At 39.6% G+C, this 22,221-nt stretch overlaps 1 protein-coding gene across 1 annotated transcript; it reads left to right on the top strand.

Moving 5' to 3' along the window:
* The first annotated feature begins 2,131 nt into the window (after positions 1–2,131).
* Positions 2,132–9,974, top strand: LOC148848627 (AT-hook motif nuclear-localized protein 11-like). Its single transcript, XM_088948883.1, has 5 exons — positions 2,132–4,345; positions 7,146–7,213; positions 7,807–7,938; positions 8,933–9,094; positions 9,529–9,974. The coding sequence occupies exons 1-5, from the start codon at positions 3,910–3,912 to the stop codon at positions 9,757–9,759; spliced, it is 1,029 nt and encodes a 342-aa protein (XP_088805009.1). The 5' UTR covers positions 2,132–3,909; the 3' UTR covers positions 9,760–9,974.
* Positions 9,975–22,221: the final 12,247 nt, after the last annotated feature.

Genomic DNA, 22,221 nt, shown 5'->3' with positions numbered 1-22,221 from the left:
TAGGATCTCGGGATCTCCCCCATAAATAGAGATCCTCCTCGTAATGAAATTCACTCAGTTGCTGAGCATCTTCATCATCTACTCCTGACTCTATCATTCAGGCTTGACGTCTTAGCCTCAGATTCAATTCCCTTGATCCACAGTCTTTCTCTGTCTTTCAAAGAAGACCGCCTCCTTAACCTAGCCGCCACCTTACCTGCAAAAATCTTTTTCAAAGTTAATAATAGGGGTGGATTTGAACCGAGCCAAGCTGAATACTTGGCTATTCGAACTCAACTCGTTGAAATTGTGTTAGGCTTAAGCTTGAGCTCAATTTAAGCTAGAGACTTGAACCCGTGCTCGGTTCGATTCAAAGCTCACAAGTTCGACCTCGGCTTGGCTCGAGCTTGAATGCAAGCCAAGTTTTTTTTCTAAAAATTATATATATATAATATATATATATATATTATTTTGCATACAAAAAATTAAGAATTATGAAAAATATTTAGTATTATACATAAAAAATAAACTATTATTATATATAATAAATAATTTTTATTATATGTATTTATATATTTATATGTATATGTATGTATGTATGTAATAAAAAATTATTTATTTATTATACTAGGCTCATGAGCCTCATGGGCCAAGCTTCACTGGGCTCGAGCTTGACTCTATTAGCAAATGAGCCTATATATAAAGTTTGAGCTTAGCTCGAAGCTTAGTTTAAATCGAGCCGAGCGTAGCCTTTCATGAGTCGAGCTCGAATAGCTCATGAGAAGTTCAGCTCATGGCTACCCCTAGTTAACAAGACTCTTAACAAAGGGATATTTGCTGCAAAGTGAAAATTGAATGGGTCTTTGTCATAAATAAAAGTAAGGGGGTAATAATCATTGGATAGGGATACAAACAAATTGGATTAGATTCGAATTAGGGTATATTCAAATCCAATCCACCATTGTTCATGTTGGATCTGATCTTATCCAAAGATCCAATCTGATCTAATAGGACTCAATTTGAATTCAAATCCTATTGGTAAGTCGAGTCTTTGGATCAGATCCAATCCGACTTGTTTTCTTAAAAAATAATAAATTATTAATAGAAAAATAAAATAAAGCAAAAACAAAAAAAATAGTAATTTTTAATTATTTTCATCATATATATACATGCTTTTGATAAAAAAACAAATAATATAACGAATTTATAAAAATATAGTATAAAAAGTATATTTATAAATAAATAAATAAATAAATAACATATATATTATATATTTATAAATATATAACATATATTATATATTTATATTTATCAGATCAAATCTTCTTGAATCTGATAGTGGTGATTCGAATCCGATCCTAAAATCCGAACAGGGGATGATGTTAGATATCTCAAATCGGATCCATTTGCACTCCTATTATTGGGGTTCTTTGTGGTAAATGAAATGTCATGTATAATTTATATTTGTCACTCTACCAGGTTTTTTATAATTTAGCCAAATGCTAGCACTCACCTCGGATCTTAGATATCGCCACGTGTTAATTAAATAAATCGATATATGATAAAAATAGAAAAAGAAAAAATCTTATCCAATTGCGGAGAGAGAATAATACCAAAAAAGTGCCGAGAGAGAACAAAATAACAAATAGAGAGAGGAAATGGATTAAGATGGTTTGGACGTGAAGCCAAGGCAAGTATCGACAAAAGTAAATGCGCATTGCACACAGCACAGAGCACAGTGCACACAATAGTCTCCCTCAAATTACACGTCATCATCTCAGCACGAATAACTATGGCACATAAAGTAGCAGAGAAAAATCAGAAAAGATCAAGATCAAGAGAATAACCGGAATCCAAAATTAATTATAAATTAAATTATAAAAATATTTGGGTTCACGATCCCGAAAAAAGCTTACATATTTTATATTATTATTATATAATTATATTTCGTTCATTTGTAGAAAATGTAGTTTCTTATAACCGTTAGATTCGAATTCTATCTCCAATCGGGTGGTTGTTTAATGCCGTATAACGTGAGGTCGATCTCCATGTAATCTCTTCCCAATATCCCATATCTTTTTTTTCTATTTTTTGGTGTTTATCTACAAATTACTTTTTTGGTTTTTCTTGGTACATCAATTACTTTATTTTCGAATTATTTTATTTTTATTTTTTGTATGCTTTTCTGTTGCAGATTGTTTGGTTCTGCGTTTCTGGTCATACTTCGCGCACACTCGGCCTCACTGTTTCTGTTTTTTCTGTTTCAGAGAGTAAAAAGCAGTGTAGGCATCAGAGGAGCTCTCTGCCCTAAAAAATGCATGGCGATAAGGACTTGTAGGGTACCCCTTCCACCCAAAGCTCTCTCTCTCTCTCCATTGCTTGTTATTAGGTCACCGAGCTCTGTCCTTCGCTTCCTCTTCCTCCATCCAATGGCTTCTTCTGTAATTTTCTCCGAGTCAGAAAATTACTGCCATGAATGGCGAAAAGTGTTCGACCTTTAATTCAAAATCCCAAAAACAAAAAGAAGGGAAGACAAAAGAAATCTTTGAAATTCAACTTCTCTTCTCCATTTCCTGTTCTTCTCCTTGTGCTGCTCTGCATTTCTTTATCAGAGCTTCCAATCATTTACTTTTTCTGTGATATATATATATTGCCAAGGAGCTTAGCTGGGTTGACTGTTAGTACTTTAATTTGAGTTTCGTTTCTACTAGTTAGGTGGGCTTTAAACTTGGTTTGATTGTGTTATCTCTGCCTCTGAGGTTTCTCATTTCTAAAAGAAAAGCTAAGCTTGGTGCTTAGGGTTTCTAATGTGTTGGTGAAATTGGAAACTGCTCGAGCTTTCAACTTTAGCTTTTCTTTGAAAGACTTTGGCTTTTCCCCGTTCCCTCTGTGCTTTATCTTCCCGATGAAACTTTGAATCTAGGGTTTCGTAAGCTGTAACGAGTTCAAATTTGCTTTAATTTAAGTTGAACCGTGACTCTTTGAATTTAAACTCCTCTTCGCTCGTTTATTCTTTGAATTTAAACATCTAGGTCTCCGTAGTTTTGTATGACAGTGCTCGAGCTTTCCTCTCCTCTGGGTTCTGTTGCTTTTTTGTTTTCTTTGATGCTTCGTCGTTGTTTTTTCTCGTTGGAGGACGTTTTAGTATCATAGGGTTCTTCGTTGCTCCGCTCCTTTACATTTAGAAACGTTCCTATCTAATATTTCTCCTATTTTCTTATTTTTTCATAGAGTTCCCTACTCTTTGTTTTTATTATGTAATTTTTATTTGTCTTTTACTTTTGTTTATGAAAGGGAAAAAGGTTAGTATCTTTGATTTTCAATACTCCATTCCTGAAGCTTTTGTGTTGTTTTACATAATCCTTTAGAGTTTAAACCCTCCTTTCTTTGAGCACAACATTATCTACACAAGCTCCCAACTTTGTGTTTCTTGATGGGTTCAACTGCAATTTCGTCCTTCCAGACTACACTTTGAGCTTCAGCGGAGGCATTTCACATGGGATTTTAGCATATTTAAATATTTGATTGTGCTTTTTGTAGTTTTGTTCAGCATCAGGGCACAATCAAGTGCATTTTCTTTCAAATACCCCTTAGTTTTCGTTTATTCCCTGCTACTCTCATTGGTTACTGCAGGTCCAATCGGGTATTTGCTTGGACTTTCTTCGTTAATCCTGTTGAATTTCGTTCTTTATGTAGAACTCGCACAGTTCATCCGAGGTTGATACTGTACAGAAATTCCCGTTTAAACATTTCTAGTAGCCTTTTCGTTCTCCCCAATTGGCTGGCTTTCTTGAAGAGCCACGGTTCAGTTGGATGCTCTACATTCTTGCTGTGTATTTATATACCATAGTTAGAAGAAACAACCTCAAAAAGCTTAAATTCATAGACTTTTAGTGAAGGTGTGGCTGTGGTTATCTTTAGAATAAATGCATGGATGGGAGAGAAGCCATGGCGGTGTCCGGGTCTGCATCTTATTATATGCAGCAGCGAGGGATTTCTGGGTCAGGACCGGGAGCACAGGCAGGGTTACATGGACCACCTGGCATTCGGCCGTTATCCAGTCCAAGTATGCCCATTCAATCAAATATTGGGGGTAGTTCAGTTGGATCAACATTCCAAGTAGAGTCTTCCGCGGCCATTTCACCTCATGCCGCTAACGTGGGTGTGCCATCAGGAATGGCCCGAAGTTCCGAGCCGGTAAGAAGGAAAAGGGGAAGACCACGAAAATATGGACCTGCTGGAACTGTAGCTTTGGCATTGTCTCCCTTGTCCTCTACCCCTTCTCCGGCGTCACTTACACCTACCCAGAAGCGGGGAAGAGGGCGGCCACCGGGAACTGGGAGGAAGCAACAACTAGCTTCTCTTGGTGAGTTTTCTTTGTGAGATTTACTTTTAAGACTTGCAAGTGTTAAATAAAAGAAATCGGTGATCCAGATATGGATGTTTGTATGTTTCAGCTATGCAATGGCATCGGTATCCCTTGTTCTTCACAAGGATTTTCCTTGTGCATCATAAGATAAGCCTGATTAAGCAGTTCAATGTTGCTAACTTGTTTATCTCCCAAAATAACTAACTATATCCTATACTAGAATGTTCTGACAGGGTGGATGTAGGACCACTGGTGTAACTTTTACATCTAGTGATGTGTGCATTTCTCCCAATCTGGGTTGTTCAATACATTTATGGAACTGAGTTTTTTCACTGGAATGCTTTTCTGCTTATCTAGTAGATACATGAAAATGCAAGTGGTTATCCAATATTCCAATTATTAACAAGCATTGCTGTATGTACCTATGCGGTTGCCTATTAACTCAAAATATTAAGGCTAAGTCACAACGTTATAATGTCAACAATATCATCGAAGTTACTGTTGCTCACCATGATGGCCATGAAATTTTTCTATAAGGTTAAGGAACGTGATTACGTCACTCGATTGCTAGCAAATTCTTGAGATGTGAAACTGATATTTGCAGATGAGCCATGCAGTGACTATTGATTTTATGCTGACTTTGGTGATAACGCTGAAAGCATGTAGTGTTTGTCTCATCCCTGATGAAAAGAATGGAGATATAACATATGGATGGATAGAAAGCTTCAGAAATTCCCATAAGAACAGCTTTAAACAATTTCCTATCCTTTTCAAACGGGTTCCTTTTTGATAATTGAAGCATTATGACAAGTTTTCAAGAATCAGTGCCATGAATCAATTGATTGATGAATAACATGAAATGCAATAATATGTTTTTCTTTTTTTTTTCTTTTTTTCCCTTTTCATTCTTCCTTTCTTTTCTCCTTTCTTTGCGCTGTGTAACATCTTCTAAAATTCATGCCTTTGTTAAGGCAAGGGTCTGAGTGTCAAAATATTACATGGCCAGGACTAAAACTTACCAAGCCTTGTGACAAGGATTCATGTGTGGGATTATGTGAATTGTATGTTAATTTGTCATATATCATATAGATAAAACATGATAACATGTTATGAGCAATTGTTGGAACAAGAAGAAATGGAAGTTTGGAGTATTAGTCCTGAACAAGCCTAAACATCAGAATTTGAAACGTTCCTCTCGATTTTTTATCTATTTAGAATCAGGTTCAAAATTTTGATACGATATGCCCCATATTGGATGTATTGTATTGTATTGTTAGCTGACTGAAATGCCTCTTTGAAGGCTTAAGTGTTAATACCCTTAAAAATGGCCTGTCTGTAAAAATATCAGAGTAAAATAAAAATAATAAATAAAAAAAGAATGTTTTATAGTATTGAAACACCTGATAAGCATCCTTGTGCATATCGGGTGTATTGATACTTTAAACCTTGCATCTATCTACTATATTTGATCATGTGGGTATTTACTTCCAAGTGTCTTCTTGTGCTGCTTCCTCCTTGTTCACATCTGGTTGTGCAACACTAATTTTCCTTGGAGCATGAACACCTCATCTACCGAATTGGTTTTATCTTCGTATCCTAATATCTGTTTGTCATTCTCTCTCTCTCTCTCTCTTCCTGTTTTGCTTGTAGTGTGCTGCTTAGACCGGTGCTCTTAAATATATTGTGTTTTCTCTTCATATGTTGATTACTCTTTTTATTTTTGTGTACTTTCTCAATTTTACTTGCATTGCATAAATTTGTGGCTGCAAAATGTGGGAAATGTTATAGAAATTTATTCACTGGATCAAAAGGGCAGAGGTAGCCTTGAGCATTTTTGCTTTTTTTTTTTTTTTTAAATTTTTGTTAGGGTGCAAATTATTATCACCTAAGCATTCACCCAAATATATGAGGTTGGCTACATGGATCCTGTTTTGCCAGTCCATTCTATTTAATGCCGTATGCCCATATCCATTTGTTATGGTGCAAATGATATCTATTTTTCAAATTAGAATTTGATCTGATTAAGGCTATTAGAATTTGATCTGTTTATAATTGGATCAAACATGGGTTCACATTAATGATCTGACAATTTTTAAATAGATTTGCTTATATCTATATAAAATTAATATGCATCTATGAGTAAAGTTGGTTTGAATATCGTATTTTTACTAAAAGAGTCACAATTTTTTTCTGTAAAAGTCATTTTTAAGAGATTTTATACATGATGTACAATTTTGTAGTGCTTTCTAGTAATTTTTGTTAATAATATATAGTATTTTGATCATTTTTAGTGGAATTAATCAATGTTATATAATACTTGAGTTAGACCTAAGTTCAATCTGAATCTGATGGATAAGGTTTGATTCGAATCCAGGTTATTAATGGATCAAACTTGGATCTTTGTATATTCATTTTCAGTCCAATCTGTCCACCAGTCCTATTTTTTGTGTGTGTGTGTGTGTTTTTTTTTTTGTGTGTCTGTGTGTGGGGTGGGGGTGGGGGTGGGGGGGGGAGCTAATTTGGTTCTGAGCATTCTCAATGAAAGGAATCAGTTAATAAGGACTGATATAGGTGGATGTATTATAGCTTCCTTTCTTGATTTTCCCTTAATGTTCTGTAGAATCTCTTTCTTGATGTTCTTGCAATTGTTATATTTTTTAGTTATTTCTTATTATTGAAATTATTTATTTATGAAAATAATATAAATATGTTCTTACTTAAAGCTTGTTACTTTTGTTTCCACATGTGTTTTTGGGTGTAATTGATGTTACCTGCTAATTTTTAACTGTCTTGCTAGGTGAGTGGCTCTCTGGTTCTGCTGGAATGGGTTTTACTCCTCATATCATCACAATTTCAGTAGGGGAGGTACACTATACCTCTGTCAATTATTATTTGTACCTCTACCATGAATTTATATTAGAAATTCTAGTTTTGTACACAGTTGGAGGGTTTCTGTTTGTGCTTCAGGATTTTCATTAATTTACTTTGCTGAAGTTCCATGCAATAGAAATTTCTTGTAATCAGTAATCAGTTCACTCTGATATTGTAAATGGCGAGGTTGTTGGGCGGAGCAAGCTGGCCTTTTTTCCTTCTTTTTTTTTTGAAGACCTATGTATTTGCACATGGAAAGCTTTAACCTTAACTTAAACTTGGCCTTTACATCCAAGTTTTTCTGAGTCAAAAGGCTGTCCTTTTGAACGTAATGGGGAGAAATGTGTATAGTCTTGAGTTGTCTTGATTGCATTATATTACTGTAGGGAGGGATTTCCCTAGTGTTTTCCCTTACTAGTGAATTACAACTCAGTTACTATAGGAATTGGTCAGATGCATGGTTAAGCCTTTAAATGTGTTTGATTTCTTTAATTCCTTTTGTAAGTTTAATTCCCTTTCTGGTGGATGAGATGTCGCTGAGAATAAATGTTTATCTATCATGAAATGATCTTTTGTCTTTCATGCAGGACATAGCAACAAAAATAATGTCATTCTCACAACAGGGACCAAGGGCTGTTTGCATTCTCTCAGCCAATGGTGCTGTCTCGACTGTTACTCTTCGGCAGCCTTCTTCTTCTGGTGGCACTGTCACATATGAGGTTCAAATACTTAATATTTTGTTTCTTTAACAAGATTACTAGCTGTCGTGTAGGAATTAGGGCTTCCTTCTCTCTCCCTCTCCTTCCCCACATTTCTTTCTTTTTGGATGAATGTGAAAATTCATACTTGGCAATACAATATTAACTGCACATAGTTCTAGTGTTTTTATCATAGCATACATATACAAGCAGCAACGATGACTATATTAAGTTGGCCTACATGTTTTTTGTGTCTTTTCTTTTGCCCTTTATTTATCTTTGTCGGGCACCATTTGTGGCATCTTGGATATAGTTGGCCCAATATTTGTGGCATTATTTATCTCTCCTTAGTGATTAAACTCCTGGATGTACTGTGGAAGTGTGAAGTCATCTTGGATATTAGTTGGGCCAACATTTGTGGCATTTGTTTTGCCAGATTGCCAACTCCAAGTTGCCTATTGTTCCATCTGCATTGTTTGGGAAATGAGTAGCTACTGGTAGCCATTTTATATTGCAGTTCATTCCAGATTGCAAGAATTTGGCTGATGTGCTCCATGGAAGATTTTTAGCCTTTGCTTCTATCCTATTTGAGGGTAATGTACTGAGGTTGGAAAGTCAGTTGTACAAGGGACTTCTTGTTACTTTAGTAACTATTCTGGCATTTCATCTCACGCATTTGGTAGAATTACTTGTTTTGTTTTTTCTTTTCTTTTACTGTATTTTTATTTTAGTTATATTTCGGTCCCATCTTTTTTTAGCCCAATGGCCTCCTAGAGACCTCAATGACAGTCCTTACGAGAACTGTTCATATTTAGGATATGCTTGGTCAATATTATACTTATCTTTCTTCCTATGTGGTGATACTACTATAAATTATTCAATAAGATTTTATGCATCATTATTTATAAAAAAATGCATCATTGCAGCCTTTCCCTTCTTGTGATGATGCAGTCTTGTTTACACCTCTAGCTATTTTATTACTGGGTAAAATTTTCTTTGTTTAATGCCTTTACAGGGCCGATTCGAGATATTATGTTTGTCAGGCTCTTATATGCTCACTGATAATGGTGGTTCACGCAGCCGGACTGGTGGTCTTAGTGTCTCTTTATCTAGTCCTGATGGTCGTGTCATTGGTGGTGGAGTTGGTGGAATGCTTATCGCAGCAACTCCAGTTCAGGTAAAAGCATTGACATGTTTTATCTATCATGTCTGCTGACTCTGCCCATTTTCATTATTGTTGTCCTGTCTATCACTTGTCATTTGCTTTTGCCCTGTCGTCATGGCAAAGGCTGATGCTTGTGGTACACTGCCAGTTGAGCTTTGGTATAATGTTTTGGGAGAATGATCAATCAGCCCAGATCAGAATCCTGACCGTGAATTGATGCCAAATTCACGGGCAGGATGTGGTTTATAGGGGGAGAGGACTAGTAGTAGGGGGGGCTGGAATTCAGAATTCTGCATGGTGTGCATCCGTACTTTTCTGTTCTGTTCGGGAACATTTTACTGTGGCCCCTCTATAATCAATGAGTGAATGAGTGGTGCTTCTATTTTGGAGAGAGAGAGAGAGAGAGGTTTGAATCTCAACAACACATGATGCATTATCCCTTGCAGGTAATAGTAGGGAGTTTTGTTTATGGTGGTTCAAAAACAAAGAACAAGGCTGGGTTTGGTACAGAACCAGGGGCAGATTCTGAGCCTCCAACAGGTGATAAATCAGTCACTCCTACAAGTATTCCTCCCATTCAGAATATGACTCCTACGTCTCAGATGGGCGGGTGGCCTGGTTCACGGCCCATGGATATGAGGAGCGCCCATATTGACATTGACTTGACTCGGGGATAGAAGTTTTAAGATCCATGGACATTGTACGTGTAGATATGCGATAATTTGCTTTGATTGGAGTTATTGGTATGGAAACTCACAACTCACAAGTCGCATCTTTTGGTGGTTGTAAGTAATGCCTTGTACTAACAATATTTTTGAGCAAATGTCGGGAATTTTGAAGCCCTCAAATGAATGCTAGATTTGTGAAATTGAGCCAACACTTATGATGGGAATCCTGAATCCATGCTTTGTATTAGATAGTAGTCTTTCATTCTTTTGGCATTTTCTGGAACAGAATGCACCAAACTTAGGGTGTGATCCTGTCTGGTCAACACTCAACAGGGAACCAATTCATATCCATAGTTTCCCTCAACCATAAAAAAAAGTAGCTTTTTTCGCCCAATGGGCTTTTTGTTCCTTTTCACATTGGAGAAGTCAGAAGGCAGTTATAAAACCGTTTGGTGAAAAAGCTCAAAATGAGCTCATTTGAAATAAAAAAAAAACGAAAAAACTTTCATCTTTTTATGCTTGCAAAAGCTATTTTAAACAAAATGGCTGATGATCATAACACAAAAAGTGCTTTTTCAAGAAGTCCATTTGAAATTAGCTTTGCTTTTGCACTCCCGAACGCAGCCTACTTGTGTAGTATTTAAGTTACTTTTCCTTCAACGATTTGAGAATTTTCCTTGTGGCAGAGTAGTTGGAGTAGGGGTTCCAATTTTCTCTGTTTTTTTTTGTGGAGTAAGGTCATTTTCTTGAACCAATAGGTTTGCAAGTGTGCATGTGTTTTGTACATAACAATTTTATAATGACAATAATAATATATTCAAGATTTTTTTTATAAAATTTATGTATTTTTTTTATTTTGTTTTTTGTTATTTAATAATAACATTATGGATTGATATATTTGATCAAAATGGTTGAATTATTTATTTGCTACATAGACAACATAGTTTTATTTTTGGGTTATTTTTTAAATGAGTTTTATATTATTTAAAGTATTGGGTATAGATCTAATTAATAGAATTTAATTATGTGAAAGAATACCTTAAATAGAGAGTGAACAAGATTTAATATTTTATATGGAAACTTGAAAATGACATTATTTTTAAAAATATTAAAAGAATTATTCCTTGGGTTTTAAGAAAAATTAGTGGAATAATGAAAATATGGAATCTTAATATTAATGCCAATGGTGACATAATTGTGTATAACAAGTTAAACCTTGATCACTACCGTTTAAAACCAATAATGTTTTTTCAATTAGGGGATTTGAGAAAACCCTATGAATGATCTTCTCTGCCTACTTGTGTAGTATTTAAGTTACTTTTCCTTCAACGATTTGAGAATTTTCCTTGTGGCAGAGTAGTTGGAGTAGGGGTTCCAATTTTCTCTATTTTTTTTTGTGGAGTAAGGTCATTTTCTTGAACCAATAGGTTTGCAAGTGTGCATGTGTTTTGTACATAACAATTTTATAATGACAATAATAATATATTCAAGATTTTTTTTATAAAATTTATGTATTTTTTTTATTTTGTTTTTTGTTATTTAATAATAACATTATGGATTGATATATTTGATCAAAATGGTTGAATTATTTATTTGCTACATAGACAACATAGTTTTATTTTTGGGTTATTTTTTAAATGAGTTTTATATTATTTAAAGTATTGGGTATAGATCTAATTAATAGAATTTAATTATGTGAAAGAATACCTTAAATAGAGAGTGAACAAGATTTAATATTTTATATGGAAACTTGAAAATGACATTATTTTTAAAAATATTAAAAGAATTATTCCTTGGGTTTTAAGAAAAATTAGTGGAATAATGAAAATATGGAATCTTAATATTAATGCCAATGGTGACATAATTGTGTATAACAAGTTAAACCTTGATCACTACCGTTTAAAACCAATAATGTTTTTTCAATTAGGGGATTTGAGAAAACCCTATGAATGATCTTCTCTGTTCTTCAACTTGTAGTGTCAAGAATGCCAATTTCCATTCTCTTCATAGTCACTCGTTCTCATTAATCCTCACTTTTCATCTCCTCCCACCTCCCTTTTATATCTTTATTTTCTTTTTTTTTATTCTCCCCCTTCTTGGAGGTTTACCATCACTATGACAAAAAAAAAAAAAAAAAAAAGATACTGCCATTGTCCTCAGGTTTGGACGACATTGAAGCCATTGAACTCCCTTTGTCTAGGTTTTGGCTTTGACAACCCTAAAATTTTATGAAAAGGCCAATTTCGACCGACCTTAAAGAATAAAAAACATCATTTCAATCTTAAAGAATAAACCTTTGTCTCGGTTTCGACCCATGACTTCGGTAAGCCATTTGTAGGAAAAAACGAACGGCATTTGAAACCACATCAATGGATCCATTAGACAATGCTGTGGCACTCCTAAAGTTTGAAAAATGCCACTTTTGACCCTAAAATTTGAAGATGAGCCACTTTAATTAAGTTAATTATGTAAATTATTTTGGGGTCTAATTAAAGGACCCTAAACTATAATTAACTATTTAATTAATTAATAAAGTTAATTAAAAAATGGCCCTAACGTATGTAATCATGTTAATTAAGTAAATTAAATAAATTATACTAATTAAGATAATAAAACAAACTAAATAATTATATTAATTAGGGAAATGAAGTTAATTAATTAAATAAATAAAACAAAGCTAATTGATCCAAATAAGTACATTAAGCCAATTAAGCAAGGTTTTAAAAATAAACCCAAATGAAACTACTTTGGCCATTAGTTTTTGGGTCAATGGTTTGAGCATTTAGTCCATGGTGTTTTGAAAAATAATAAAAATGACCTAAAAACCATTTACTGGATTAAACAGTTTAGGCCAGTGGTTTGTTGACAAAGTTAAAAATTTTGAGTAGTTAAACCTTTCGATCCAAGAATCAGTCAATTGCCTAGTTCTGTCTTATACTTGCCCAGAGTTTTTTCAAAAAAAAAAAAAAAAAAACTAGTGACTATCAACAAACTACTATCCCTGAGGATTGGACCACTAAATTGTTTAATATAGTAAATGGGTTTTGGGTCATTTTTATTTTAATTATATTTTATTTTTATTTTTAAAGATCCATTTGGACTATTGGACTTGATGATCAAACTGTTGACCCAGAAACTGATGGCCAACATGGTTCCGTTTTGGCTCAGTTTTTAAAACCTTGCTTAATTGGCTTAATTTACTTATTTGGATCGATTAGCTTTGTTTATTTAATACTACTACCATTAATACAATGTTTTTCATATTAGCACCACCACCACCACCATTAACACACAACCAGTAAGGACAAGACGCATCCCATCTCATCTATCCGATTTTGTTTGTCTTACCATTCAATATCCCATATCCAATTATTCCTCCAACAGCCCAAACATTCCACTTGAGCCCACCAGTTACTCTCAGGCCCCAAAACACTCATGTTGGAGAGAGGCGATGCAAGTTGAAGTAAATGCTCTTCAAGCTACCAATACTTGGACCCTTACAACATTACCCCCTGACAAGAAGGCTATTGGGTGCAAATAGGTCTACAAAACCAAATCGAAACCCAATGGTTCAATTGAAAGATTCAAAGCTCGTTTAGTGGCCAAAGAGTATACTCAAGCTGAAGGAATTGGTTATAATGAAAATCATGCTCCGGTTGTAAAGCTAGTGATAGTCTGTTGCATATTTGCATTAGCTGTGACTCGAAAATGGGAAGCCCATCAAATGAACGTGAATAATGCCTTCTTGCATGATGAGCTCCATGAAGAGATTTACATGACACCACTCCCGAGTCTACTCAACTCCACTAACCTGCGTGTGTGCCGCCTTAATAATTCTATCTATGGACTCAAACAAACCTCTCAAAATTGGTTTTATATATTAACACGAGCCCTTAAAGAGTGGGGATTCACTCAGTCTGCAGCCGATACCATTCTCTTTACATCCTTTAGTCACGACTCATCTCTTGCCATTTTGGCCTATGTTGATGACTTATTCATCGTAGGCAGTGATCCTACTCAAGTTGTAGCACTGAAGTAATATCTCAAAAAATGTATCACAATTAGGGATCTTGGCCCACTAAAATATTTTTTGGGCATCGAAGTTTCAAGAACGAATGATGGCTTCTTCCTATGTCAGAGAAAATATACAATCAACATACTCCAAGATGCTAGAATGTTAGCCTGTAAGCCGTGTCCCTTCCCGATGGAATGGAACGACAACATCATCTTGAGCCAGATGTAGGTTCACCCATTGATAATCTAGAATGCTATAAACGGATTGGTTGAAAGGCTCATCTATTTGACCATTACTCGGCCAGAAATAACATATGCTATATATTTTAAGTCAATTCTTGTGCAAACCATGTCAGCAGCATCTGGATGTAGCTCTTAGGGCCCTTCGATATTTGAAGTCACAAATCAAGGAATTCGCCTCTCTAGCAACAATGATTTGGTTTTGCGGGCTTACTACGATTCTAATTGGGTAAGGTGTCCATTTACCTGACAATCCACTATAGGCTACTTCATCAGTCTTGGCCATTCTCCCTTGTCATGGAAATCCAAGAAGCAATCTATAGTATCTCGCTCATTAATAGAAGCTGAATACCACTACATGGCAGCGGCCATCAGTGAACTTTTGTGGCTCCATCGGCTTTTCAGAGACTTAGGCCTATAACATTCCCAGCCCATGAAATTATATTGCGATAATAAGGCATCACTCCACATAGCAGCAAATCCATTATTCCATGAGCATACCAAGCACATTAAAATTGACTGCCACTTCATCAGACATCACCTTCAATCAGGAATTATCGTCACTTCCCACCTTCTTACAAAGATTAAGCCAGCTGACATCTTCACTAAGGCTCTAGGCAATTTAGTACAATGCTATCCAAGTTGGGCATTATTTATAGCCATGCTCCAACTTGAAGGGGGCATATTACAGTCTGTACTATAACCAAATCTGTTATTTGGTTGTACCAGTAACCACCGCGTGGCACATTTTTCATGTGTTAGTTCCCTATGCTTCTTTGATTCTTGAGAGGCTTCTCTTGTACATATTTAAACTAGTGAAATGAAGTACTCGATAGCATTGGGCATTCTCGTTTATCATGTTACCACCGTTTTGATTTATCTTATCAATAATCTATTGGCAGTTCATACTCTAAGGCATGTACCTAACAAGACAATGATGTTATTTTTGAATTTGATGTGCAGACTGATTAAGGACAGTTACTTTCTATTACAAGTGAACAGAATAAGGGGTTTGTTGCATTGTTGGGTGTCCGCACGCCAATTGATGGTTGGCGTAAACGGCTTGGTCATCCTTATTTCAAACGATCATTCAATGTCATTCTTTACCAATTCATCTCAAATTACTAGTTCATACTCATGTGATTCATGTTCATGTGTGAAAGCATCATCGTTTGCCTTATTTTCCATCTTCTTATGTTGTCACTCAGCCTTTAGAATTGTTGTCTTCAAGACATATGGGGCCCTGTTCTTGTTGCTTCTATAAATGGGCGTCGATATTATATTGGGTTTTGATGTAGGGTGATTTAGCCCGAACTAATAATAGGGGGATACATGGACCGGGCTCGGATAATCGAATCACCTCGTGGCAAGTCCACCTCGGGGCAAGTCCACTTCGGAACAAATTCACTTCGGGACACGATTGCATCAAGGTCATCTCAGTTATAAGACACCTCGACATTCATACTAGGACGGACCCAAGGGGCACTAGTTCGGGTAATATTGACCGACCTCTGCATGTTACCCCCAAAGATATCGCCACCAGATTCCACGCTTTACGGGATCACACGTCGTAACTGCTACCCTTATCTCTCTCGTCCGAATCAGGCAGAAGCGATAAGCCTTATCGGCTGGTAGCATTATCTCCTACTAATACGAATACGGGCCTCATCACGACAAGAATCTCAGAACCACTCCGAAAAACCCACGAGGACTCCAGTATATAAAGACTCCAACCCTTCGGGGAAAAAGGTACGCGTAATCACTGCTCACTAACTCTCTTGCTTTCTAAACTACCTTCAGCTCGCAAATTACTGACGTAAGCATCGGAGCGACCTCGTCGGGTAAACACCCCTGGGTTCTCTGATTCTCTCTATGCATATCAGCCAACTCTGTCGTCTACTAGAAGCCAGATCATCGCCAGGTAGGAGCAGCCAGATTGCGTCGCATCATTTGGCGTCGTCTGTGGGAACCGCTTCAAAAAGCCTTTTTCCACCAAGCATCCTAAATTCAACTTCCATGGCATCTTCTAGTAACGCAGGGCAAAACACCGACATGAACACCTCTGGGGGGCAACTTCAGGTCCCAACAGTGTGCATCGGATAGTTCACCGTACCTCTCTATGTGGACGGGGTCCCCACTCTGAACGTGCCTCAGGTCATTGCACCGGTGAATGCCTCACTCCCTCTCACGGTAGTGCAACATTCGCCAAACCTTCTGTCATTCCCCTGGCAGTCGGATAGAGTCAACTTGACGACTTGGTACATTGCATGTGGGCCATGCAATCCCAAATGCAACAGGTCTAGTAGTTTCATCTGTACCAGCAGCATGTCCTGCAACATGTTTACCAGCAACAGTACCAGCAACAGTTCCCCCCGCTACCTCAGAATCAGCAGTCGGTTCCATCTTGGTATCTGGGCACACAGCAAACCAAGCCTCGCCGTCAAAGTGAATGCCTTCCCCACCGGGGAGATACCTCCCAAATCTAGAACCCTCTCGGGAGCCAGGTCTCGTCCCGCGGTAGGAGGAAGAGACATGTTACTCCTCCCGCCTCATAGCAAGTGAATAGGTCAGGGTACACCCAGCCCACCAGAGCCGCTTCACCTCGGCCTTCACAGTTCGAGGTTCCACTTGTAGAAAATCGATTCGGGATCCTGGTTGTGGACTCTCGACAAGGCCCCTTAGTCCACAGCAGCCGCCGCCAACAATCTGAATAGCTCTCAGCTAGAACCGTGCCTGACAATATAGAAGCCAGTAGCACTAATGCGGAGCTAGTGAAGAAGCAACAGAAGCGGCGTCGCAAGGCTCACCGAGTTGCAGTCCAAAGTCAACCCGAACAGCCCAAAGGCAAAGAAGAGGCGAGCTCGGGAACAGTGAAGGCCATCCCGCTCCTTTCCGTGTCGTCTCCTCTATCCCTCGAGCTCCTGTCTATCCCAATGCCCAAAGATTTTATGGTACCTCCCCTGGACAAGTACGACGGGTCGTTCGACCCGAATGACCATGTAGATTCATTCAATCACAAATGCACCTAGCCGGGGCTGATGAACCTTGCATGTGCGTTGCTTTCTCCAGAACCTTTAAAGGAGTAGTTTGCACATTGTATAGAAACCTTGCGCCTGGGACAATTAAGAGTTGGGCGTAGTTCGTGCAGATTTTTACCTTGCACTTCATCACTAGAAAGAGGTGCCCGACGTACTAGGAAAGCCTCCTCGACATAGTCTAGAGGGAGGGAGAATCAATCTGGAGCTACATCAAGCGTTTTAATGGCGCATGCCTGCAGATCCCCGACTTGGATCCTGTTGTGAGACTTACATATGCAAAAAGAGGCATCACCCACAAAGAATTCAAGTGGCACATGGTTGCAAACAAGCCCAAAGATGTTACTGAGTTCCTGAAGCCTGCTGACCAATTCATCGGAACAAAAGAAGAGATGAACCAAAAAAGAAAGAATCCACCAGAAAAGAGGAAAAGAGAAGGAGAAACCTCAACCAATGGGGATAATAAGAGGAAGAAAGATGAACCATCTAGAGGAGGAAGTAAACCAGACCAGCCTTTCCGAACTCCTCCAGTTGAAAGGACAAACTACACGCCCTTGAACACGAAGCGAGGAGAGATTCTTATGGCGATCAGGGATGCCTCCTATGTGAAATGGCCACCTTGGATAAGAGGGGATCCAGATACTAGAAATAGGAATGTATACTGTCACTTTCACAAAGACCACGGTCATAGTACCAAGAGTTGTAAAATCTCCGCGATGAGATCGTAGAACTCATCCGTCGTGGATATCTCAAAAATTTTGTGTTAAAAGAAAATAAAAACCAAACAGATCAACAGGAGGAGCAAGGTAGAGATGCTCCCGAATCCAACAACAGGTAGAGCGAGCAGCCGCAGAGACTACTGCCTGAAGAAAGACCAGCTTGAGGGATAATTCACATGATCACTGGCAGATCGATTGTTGCGGGCTGCACATCAGCCGCGACGAAGACGTCCGCTCGTGAGTTAGAGAGAGAAGAGCAGTATCCTCTGAAGCGGCCAAGGTTAGAAGAGCCCCTCTTCTTCACCGAAGATGACGCGTGCGGGATCTAGTACCCCCATGATGGGGCACTCGTCATAAAAATAAGAATCAACAACTTCGAAGTGAAGCGCTCCTGGTCGATTCAGGAAGCTCGTCATACATACTGTTCAAGGATGCGTTCGACAAACTACAGCTCCCTGAAAGAAAGATCAAGCCAACAAACACTCCTCTGGTAGGCTTTAGCGGAGAGGAAGTTAGGCCCCTAGGACGAATTTCAGTACTTGTAGAGGTCGGTACGTGGCCTAGCTTTGCGAGGTTCGACAACACTTTTCTAGTGGTCGCGACTCCCTCCCCGTACAATGCCATTATAGGTTGGCCAATCACCCACGCTGTTCACGCAGTGGTGTCCACCTATTATTTGGCCATGAAGTTCCCTACGGAATTTGGAGTACGGGTAGTGCGAGGTGACCAGCTCGAGTCTCGCAAATGCTATGTCGTCGCCCTCAAAGGGAAAGCCAAGGTAGCAGATGACCTCGAACTAGAGCGACCTACGGAGTACACTGATGAGCGAGCTTCACCGATAGAAGAGACGATCCTTATACTCGTTTCAACTGACGATCCAACCAGGACTCTCCAAATCGGCACATTGATTGAGGAGCCTTTGCGTTCTCAGCTGGTTATTTTCTTACTTAAAAATTTAAATGTGTTTGCATGGTTTGCGGTAGAGATGCCTGGCATAGACCCTAAAATAATAACTCACAAGTTGAACACTGATCCTGTAGTTAGGCCCATTAGATAGAATAAATGCAACCTAGCCCCGGAGCGTTGGAGAGTAGTCGGCGAGGAAATCGGGAAGCTTCTCGCAACCGATTTCATCAGGGAGGTCCATTACTTGAGCTGGGTGGCTAATCTCGTTCTGGTAAAAAAGGCCAACGGTAAATGGTGCATGTGCGTCGACTACACCGACCTGAATCGAGCTTGCCTAAAGGACTGCTTCCCACTTCCCAAGATCGACCGTTTGGTGGACACGATCTCAGGGCATGAGTTGCTGAGCTTTCTGGATGCATACTCAGGTTACAACCAGATCAGGATGGACCCTGCCGATGAAGAAAAAATGACCTTCATAACCGAGCTAGGCCTGTATGTTACAAGGTCATGCCCTTTGGACTGAAAAATGTCAGGGCAACATTCCAAAGACTTGTAAACCGACTCTTTGAGCCCCTGATTGGTAAAAAAGTAGAATGTTATGCAGACGACATGGTCGTCAAAACTCAGTTTTCAAATGATTTAGTAAAAGATTTACACCGTGTTTTTGAAATTTTGTGCAAATTTAACATGAAATTAAACCCTAACAAATGTGTCTTTGGTGTCACCTTGGGTAAATTCCTGGGTTACATCATTAACCGACGTAGCATCGAAGCCAACCCTGAAAAAATTAAGGCCATCCTAGATATGAGACCGCCTTGTAAATTGAAGGAGGTTCAGAGGTTGAATGGCTGTATAGCCGCTTTGATCCGCTTCATGTCTAAGTCGGTAGATCGCTGCCTGCCTTTATTCAAGGCAATTAAAAAGAGCAAAGATTTTGAATGGACCGAAGAGTGTCAGATCGCCTTCGACGAGCTCAAAAAATACCTGACCAGTATCCCGGTTTTAACCTGACCCGAGGAGGGAGATATTTTGAAGCTGTACCTCACCGCGAGTGACGAGGTAGTTAGCTCGGTACTGATAAAAGAAGTAGATCGGGTTCAATGACCCATTTACTATGTTAGTAAAGTTTTGCAGGATGCAGAAACTAGGTATCCAGAGGTCGAAAAGCTGGCATACGCGCTAGTCACTGCATCTCGGAAGCTTCGACCGTACTTCCAAGCTCATACCGTTATCGTCCTCACCAACATACCTCTGAGGTAAGTCTTGCTCAAGCCTAAGGTCTTCGGTAGATTGACGAAGTGGGTCATTGAACTCAAAGAGTACGAGCATAGTGGGGAAGTTTCAACCAGTGCGACACCTCCCTCGGTCAGAGCAACGCCAACCTGGGATGAGGAGCCCTGGATCCTCCATGTGGACGGTTCGTCAAATCAACAAGGTAGCGAGGCTGGTATCATTTTGTACGGGCCAGGCGGGGTGAAGCTGGAATACACGCTTCAGTTCGAGTTCATCGCGTCCAATAACGAGGTGGAGTACGAAGCATTGATACCCGGGCTTACTCTAGCGAACGAAGTAAGAGCCAAGCACATCATTATCTGTTGTGACTCCTAGCTCGTGGTCAACCAGGTCATCGGTGAATATGAAGCTCGCGAGCCAACCATGGTTGCTTACTTAGCCATAGTCAGAGAATTTCTACACAGTTTCCTATCTTACTTTATCAGGCAAATCTCGAGATTCGAGAATGTTGAGGTCGATGCCTTGTCCCGGTTAGCTAGCACAAGCGGCAATACCATGACGACCGTGTACATAGAGAACCTGCCTCGGCCTAGCATTCTCGAGTGGGCAGAAGAGGTCATTCTTGTTGCACAAGCAGAGCCGAGTTGGATCGACACATTCGCGAGCTACTTGCTTCACGGGACCCACCCTACAGATCACAACGCGACAAGAAGGGTAGAGTGACAGGAAGCCAAGTACGTCATAATAGACGAGCGGTTGTACCGAAGATCCTACATGCTCCCCTACTTACGCTGCTTGTGACCCTCAGAAGCCGAGCTTGTTCTCCGCAACACTCATGAAGACCTGTGTGGCAGACACTTGGGGGGCATGACTCTTGCCTAGAAAGCGCTACGTCAGAGTTACTACTGGCCAACGATGAAGGTAGATGCGCATGAGCTCATCAAAAGATGCGACAAGTGTCAAAGGCACGCCAACGTCCACCACCAGCCTACTGCTGACCTGAAGTATCTCACTAGTCAATGGCCCTTCGCGTAGTGGAGAATCGACATCCTTGGACCATTCCCGCCAACGACAAGGTAGAGGAGATTCTTAGTAGTAGTAGTGGACTACTTCACAAAGTGGGTGGAGGCCGAACCTCTTGCGATGATCACAACACGAAGTGTGCAAAACTTCTTTTGGAGGAGCATAGTGTGCCGCTTCGGACTACCTCGAGTGCTCATCTCTGACAACGGCAAGCAATTCGAGGACATCAAGTTTTAGAATTGGTGTAGTCAGATGGAAATACAATCGAATTTCACCTCGGTGGTGCACCCCTATGAAAATGGTCAAGCAGAAGTCACGAACAGGGCCATCCTTCGTGGACTGAAAGCACACCTAGCCCAAGCCAAAGGACTATGGGTAGACGAACTGCCCAGTGTACTATGGGCTTATCGAACCACTGTGAAGACCGCCATGGGTGAAACCCCCTTCAACCTCACCTATGACGCGGAGGTAGTGATCCCAGCTGAGATCGAGGTGCCTATGCTACACCTGGAGGCATACGACAAAGAGCCAAACGATGACGAGCTACGCACCAACCTCAACCTAATTAAAGAGGTACGAGACCTTGCATACATCCGGACTACGGGCTACCAATAGAGAGTGGCTTGGTACTATAACGCCAGAGTCAAGAAGCGGAACTTCCGCATTGGAGACATGGTTCTTCGTAAAGTCATGGTGCCTGAGCCCAGTATTGGTAAGCTCGAGCCAAATTGGGAAGGACCCTACTGTGTAAAGCGGATGCTCGGGGAAGGTACGTACGAGCTCGAAACCTTAGAAGGAAAACAGGTGCCTCAGGCATGGAACGTCAGCAATCTAATGCGGTACTACCTGTGATCGTCTAACTGGAGAGCATACTGTAAGTCACTCCTAGAAGTCTAAGGACAAAATGTCGAGCTGATAAAAGACCTCGGCATTTTATAAGCCCCAGTCACCTCTTCGGCATGGGTAGGATCAAGAAGGGTGGACAATAAGTCGCCCCCAAGGCCTAAGGGCTAAAGTATTGAATTGGCGGATTCATCACTATATAAATCTCAATCGCCTCCTCGGCATGGGCACCCAAGACCCAGTTGCCTCTTCGTCATGGGCATATAAGTCCTAGTTGCCTCTTCGGCAAAGGCAAAATACCCCCAATGCCTAAGGCATAGACATCTCGGGTATAAGCCCTATGATGTCTAGCCCACTTCGACATATAACAATAGGTTGGGCTTGTTAGGGACAACCGACATCTGAATGAGTAGCCCGTGCGTGGACAGGTCGGGTATATACCCCATAATGCCGCTCAC

Source organism: Nelumbo lutea, chromosome 6 (genome assembly GCF_056320005.1).
Source record: "Nelumbo lutea isolate HS-2025 chromosome 6, American lotus-T2T, whole genome shotgun sequence".
Classification (NCBI taxonomy): Eukaryota; Viridiplantae; Streptophyta; class Magnoliopsida; order Proteales; family Nelumbonaceae; genus Nelumbo; species Nelumbo lutea.
This window is presented reverse-complemented; position numbering and strand designations above follow the sequence as displayed.